This window comes from Tenrec ecaudatus, chromosome 2, assembly GCF_050624435.1.
Source record: "Tenrec ecaudatus isolate mTenEca1 chromosome 2, mTenEca1.hap1, whole genome shotgun sequence".
Lineage (NCBI taxonomy): Eukaryota > Metazoa > Chordata > Mammalia > Afrosoricida > Tenrecidae > Tenrec > Tenrec ecaudatus.
The window spans coordinates 141,842,461-141,848,262 of record NC_134531.1 but is presented as its reverse complement, the minus strand read 5'-3'; the positions used below and the strand labels follow the sequence as shown (position 1 = coordinate 141,848,262).

The 5,802-nt window shown below is 56.5% G+C and overlaps 1 protein-coding gene across 1 annotated transcript; it reads left to right on the top strand.

The window, feature by feature from the left end:
• Positions 1-1,172: 1,172 nt before the first annotated feature.
• SMIM32 (small integral membrane protein 32) lies at positions 1,173-2,661 on the top strand. Its single transcript, XM_075543119.1, has one exon. It carries the CDS (start codon positions 1,647-1,649, stop codon positions 1,956-1,958), a length of 312 nt encoding a protein of 103 aa, XP_075399234.1. The 5' UTR covers positions 1,173-1,646; the 3' UTR covers positions 1,959-2,661.
• Positions 2,662-5,802: the final 3,141 nt, after the last annotated feature.

Below are 5,802 nucleotides of genomic sequence, written 5' to 3'. Positions count from 1 at the left end.
CCTTACAGTTGGTGCCCATACACCGCCTCCTCCTGGCCCACGGAGATCACCCACAGGCGGAAGATGGCCTTCTGGAGTCTTTTTGCCCCTCCCTCAGCAGTAGTTCTAGTCAGTACTTGGCACACCAACTGCAAAGTTGGACAAGGGGCTCACAGAGGTGTTTCTACTCATCTGAGTGGGCTTTTGCTGGCCAAGGTCCACCTCGGATGCTCCGGCCCACCCTATTATGCTGGTAGCCAGGTATGAGGTGGGTGGGGGCGGCAGAAAGCATTCACCTTTTCACTAGTTGATTGGCCTATGCTTGCCAAGCACCAGCACGCACTGCGCCCAAGAGAGGGGAGAGCCAGATGTGGACTCTGTAGCCAGGCAGCGGAGCCAGGGCCAGGCTGAGGGAATGACAGCCCATTTGTCCCTAGGGCAGGGGTGCCTCTTCTACTTTGGAGAGTGGGGAGAGGGGGTGGAAGATTTCTTGAAAGAGGAGGTGACGTACTTGGATTCCTGAGAAATGGGATGCCACCTTCAGGCTAGATGGTTGCTCATTTCTGACCTGGCTACCTTGGCTTTCCCAAAACTGCCAAGGGCAGGTGGGTCATTGCCAGCATCGTGGCTAGCTTGTGCACTGAGCCCAAGCAGAAGGGGCCTGGGGAACTGAGCAGAGTGTGCTCTGAGAGGTGGGAGCCTCAGCGTTGGGGACAGAGCTTTAGGCGATGCGTTCGCTACAGCCACGGTCAATCTTGGACGAGCCGAGACTGCCCGGGGTGAGCCAAGCCTGGCGGTTCTAAACCAGCCGGGCTATGGTAGATGGAGGCAGGTGGCTGCTGGCAAGCTGGAGGATGCTGAAAGAAATGACAGGAAGGGTCTGTCGGGGTTTCACTGCCTACTGAGTCCGCTGGCTGTCCATAGCTGCCTCTGACTTACATGTGCCTCTGTTCCTGGGATTCTGTGTCAAGCTTTGTCAGTCTTCTGGAGACACTTTGTTGCTCCCTTATCTCCGCCCTGTGTCTCCATCCCACCCTCCCTCTGCCTCTTTCTCTTTGTATCCCTCTGAGTGATGTCCAGGGGCAGGCAGCCTCTGTCTTCCCTCGCCCTCATTGGTCCACAGTCGCTCCCCGGGGGCCGCCGCCAGTCCCGCCTCCCGCCCGGGACCTCTGCACGCTCAGAACAGCCCCAGAGTTCTGGCTCCTGCGGAAAAGAGAGGGGCTCCGCCACTAGAGCCAGAGGGGACACTCTTGTGGCGCCCGAGGGATCGGTGACGGACGCGGAGGATTTGCCGGCGGACGGGACTCTGCGTCCGCGTTCTAAGTAGGGACCCCGACCGCTCTCCAGCACTGCCGAGGGCGACCCAAAGCCTGTAGGACGGATCTGTGACCCAGGGCTTCGGGTGGCGACCGCAGGAAACGGAAAATCCGAGAAAGGCGAGCCGGGAGCCTCACAGCTCCCAGCCTTGGGATCCTCCGGCCGCAGGAGGCGAGAGCGCGGCCGCGTCGCCAGGTGTCTGCGCCCCCAGCTGACCCCGAGGCACCGAGTCGCGGCGGCCAGTTGCGCGCTGCCGGCCGGGCAGGACGCGCCATGGAGGCGCCGGGCGGCGCCAGCCCGCACACGACCCAGTGAGGCGGTCTGGTCGGGGCCAGCCGGACCCGCGGGCCATGTACGGCGACGTGTTCAACGCCACGGGCGGCCCCGAGGCGGCGGTGGGCGGCATGCTGGCCCCGGGAGCCACGGCCAAGGCGGAGGGCGCTTTGCCGCTGGAACTGGCCACCGCGCGCGGGGTGCGGGACGGCGCGGCCGCCAAGCCCGACCTGCCGACCTACCTGCTGCTGTTCTTCCTGCTGCTGCTCTCCGTGGCGCTCGTCGTCCTCTTCATCGGCTGCCAGCTGCGCCACTCGGCTTTCGCCGCGCTGCCCCACGACCGCTCGCTGCGCGACGCCCGCGCGCCCTGGAAGACGCGGCCCGTGTAGCGGCGGACTGAGCCAGGGCCGCGGGGCGCCCGGCCGCCGCCCGCCAGGACCTGAGCCTCTGAGCCGGCACTGCGCCGGAACCGGCCAGAGAGAGACCCTTCCAGCCCTCGGGCGGCACCCGGGGCACCCAGGGAAAAGGAGGAGCTGGGAGGCCACGGGGGTCCTGCGCCCACTCCCTGGGGATTGCAAGGTTCGGATCCCCTGCCCGCGCCTGTCTTTCCCCCTGGACACCGGCTCCCTGGAAGGCGATGCAAGCAAGGTACGCCGGGTGTTCCTGGCCCCGGCCCACTTTCTCACTTCGCACGCAGTGGGGCAGGCGAGGCGAGCGCACTGCGAGAATCCAGCTGCCCCTCTCTGGACTCTGACCCCGTGGGCTGTCTCCTCACGGCTGCTACCTCAACTCGTACGCTGAGGGCCCCACTAGACCCGGCGTGAACTCAGCTGGACTATGACATGATGGTCCTTTTGCGCCGCTGTGTCACCCCCACCCTCACCCCACCCTCCCCCATCCTACCCTGGGGGAAGTGGCAGGACCCGGGGGTAGAGTGAGCCCCGCCAGGTTCCAAGGACTCTGCTCCCTCTCGCATACACGGTGTGGGAGGGCGCCGTGGATGGGGGCAGGGTTGGACCTGCAGCGCCTGGCGGTCAGAGGGAGGCACCCCACCCCACCCAGTTCCAGGGGCCGCGTTTCTAGAATAAAAAAAAAGGCTCATTAGAACCAGTGTTGAAACGCTCTGGTCATTGGTCGCGCCACGTTCTAGAAGTAGCCATTTGATATTAGATGCTTCCGCCTCTCCAGCTTGTCCCCAAGGGTCAGTTCCTTGTCCTGGAAGTTTTCCTCAGGGCAGTCTCAAGGAAGCCCGGCCTGCTGGTTAAAATCCCCAGGAACTGGATCCCTGAGGAGACCCTGCTACAGGTCAGGGCCTTCTACCTGGAGCCCTCCCCTCTGCTCTCTGCTTCTCTGGGCCCCGAAGGCTCAGAAGAGCCACTGCTTGACCAGAACCATCTGGGCAAAGCAGGGTCTGAGTGTCAGCAGCTCAGAGTAGAGGGCCAGCTCTGGGGGCCCAGCTGGAGGTCTAAGGGGGGTGGATGAATAAACCCAGCTGGGGAGACTTTCAGGCACCCCCTAGGGAATGGAAACATGCCCTAACCTTGACCATTTACAGAGTTGACCTGATTCTAAGGACTCGTGGTGTATGACTGTTTGAAATGGGGTCAGAAGTCACCTGGCCCCGAGGAGCTTACAGAGATTCTGACTAAAAAGGATGTTGCAGGTCATCTAATCCAGTGGTTCTAAACCATTTGGAAAGGGCAGGGGTGAGGGCTGGCGAGTCCTCAAATGTAAGGAGCGGAAGGGTGCTAAGGACCCCTGCTTCCTGCAAAATGCAAACAGTTGTCGGTCTGAAACGTAAGGAGCCCAGGGACCACACTCACTCGGGAGACCCGTCTGCAGTTTCAGCCCAGATCCTCGGGCTCCTGGCCCTGAAGCAGTGGGAACACCCGGAGGGGAGGGGAAGGGGGCGCTGGGCATGGGCTTGATTAGCTTACAGCCTCCTTGGTCACATCAGTCAGTTCCTAATGGTGCTGACTCGAGAACGAAACATTTGGCTGGCCTCTAGAAAGGAGCCCTCACAGCACTGTTGGGTAAGTGTTGGATTGTTAATCACAAGGTCAGCGCTTCAAACCTACCCACCACTTCACTAGACATCAAAAGGATGCATGGCCTCAGAAGCCTCTGAGTTGGAATCATCCCAATGGTAGTGGGTTGGGGTTTAAAACTGTAGCCAGACCTCTTCAGCTGACAATGACCATGGCAGCTAATCCACATACGTGCACTCTGGTTGCCAAGATTAGAAGGGAATTAAACTGAGGTACTACAATGAACCTGGCCTGGCACTTGGCTGACGGACAAGAGCAAGGCTCACAACTTGGTCTGGGGGTATGGGGAGTAGGAGGCACAGGTAGATGAAATGTATTTACCATCACCTCTCTCAAAGGCCTGATCTAAAACAGTAGGTAAGTACTGTTACCCAAAGCAAATTTGGTCCCTTCTTGGTTTAGCATTAGAATAACACTGCACAGTATTGGGTCCTTCTGCTTGTTCGGTTCTGCGCCACATTTTCCTCTAAGCAGCAAGGATGTGGCTGAGTTCATGTCTGGCCCCTAATATCTAGGGTGAATGGGTATCAGGAGGTGGGTGTGCAAACACACCCTCGCTGCCCTTTGCCATCTCCTATATCCTAGGATGCCTCCCAACCATGTTTGGGGGGGCCGAGCATCAGACACCACACTGGTGTTTGGGCCATTTGGCCATAACCAGCCGATGGGAGTTGTAAACAGGACTAAGGAAAAGACGATTTTGGAATAGGCAGGGCAGGCACTTGCAGATGAGAGGAAGCAGGGAGCAGCATAATGTAAGTGATTAAGAACCGCACCACGGAGCTGGGTAGCCATCTGTTGTAGGCCTTGATCCTGTTTCTGAATTTCTGATAGTCTCCATTTCCTCATCTACAAAATGGAGGTGATGCCAGTGTGTGAGACTGGATTGACTAATGAAACAAAGCCAAGGGCACTCATGAGTGTAGGAAAGAGCTTTATATCAGAGTAAACTGTACATTAAGAAAACATCCCAGCCCAATCCACACCAAGTCCATCAGCCCAGTATTAGCCCATATATCCAATACTAGTCCATAAATTCCTCTTCAGACTCACATAGCCACTCGCAACGATGTGAGCATGCCTCAGCGTGGCTCCTCCATAGGAAGGTGAAGCAGAGAGTGTGGTCCACTTCCAAGGAGAGAGGAAGTTCCCAGAACCCTCCTGAGAAGGCCACGCCCACACGGAGGCATCATCAGGCTGTGACCTGATCAACAGGCTTGGCTCCACGCCTTCATTCTTTTTTTTTTTTTTTTTTTTTTAAACATTTTATTAGGGGCTCATACAACACTTATCACAATCCATACATAGACATACATCAATTGTATAAAGCACATCTGTACATATTTTGCCCTAATCATTTTCTTTTTTTTTTTTTTCTTTTACATTTTATTAGGGACTCCAACAACTCTTACCACAATCCATACATATACATACATCAATTGTACAAAGCACACCCATACACTCCCTGTCCCAATCACTCTCAAGGCATTTGCTCTTCACCTAAGCCCCTTGCATCAGGTCCTCCTTTTTTTCCCCCCCTCCCTCCCTTTTCCCCCCTCCCACATATGCCCTTGGTAATTTATACCTCGTTATTTTGTCATATCTTGCCCTATTCGGGGTCTCCCTTCCCCCCTTCTCTGCTGTCCCTCTCCCAGGGAAGAGGTCACATGTGGCTCCTTGTAATCAGTTTCCCCTTTCCAACCCACTCACCCTCCACTCTCCCAGCATCGTCCCTCACTCCCTTGGTCCTGGAGGTATCATCCACCCTGGATTCCCTGTATCTCCAACCCTCCTATGTACCAGTGTACAGCCTCTGTCCTATCCAGCCCTGCAAGGTAGAATTCGGATCATGGTAGTTGGGGGGAGGAAGCATCCAGGATCTGGGGGAAAGCTGTGTTCTTCATCGATACTACCTCACACCCTAATTAACCCATCTCCTCTCCTAAGCCCCTCTATGAGGGGATCTCCATTGGCTGACACTTGGGCCTTGGGTCTCCACTCTGCACTTCCCCCTTCATTTAATATAATATATATATACACATACATATATACATATACACATAAATACACATACATACACACACTTATATTTTTTTTTTTTTGCATGATGCCTTATATCTGGTCCCTTGGGCACCTCGTGATCGCACTGGCCGGTGTGCTTCTTCCATGTGGGCTTATTTGTTTC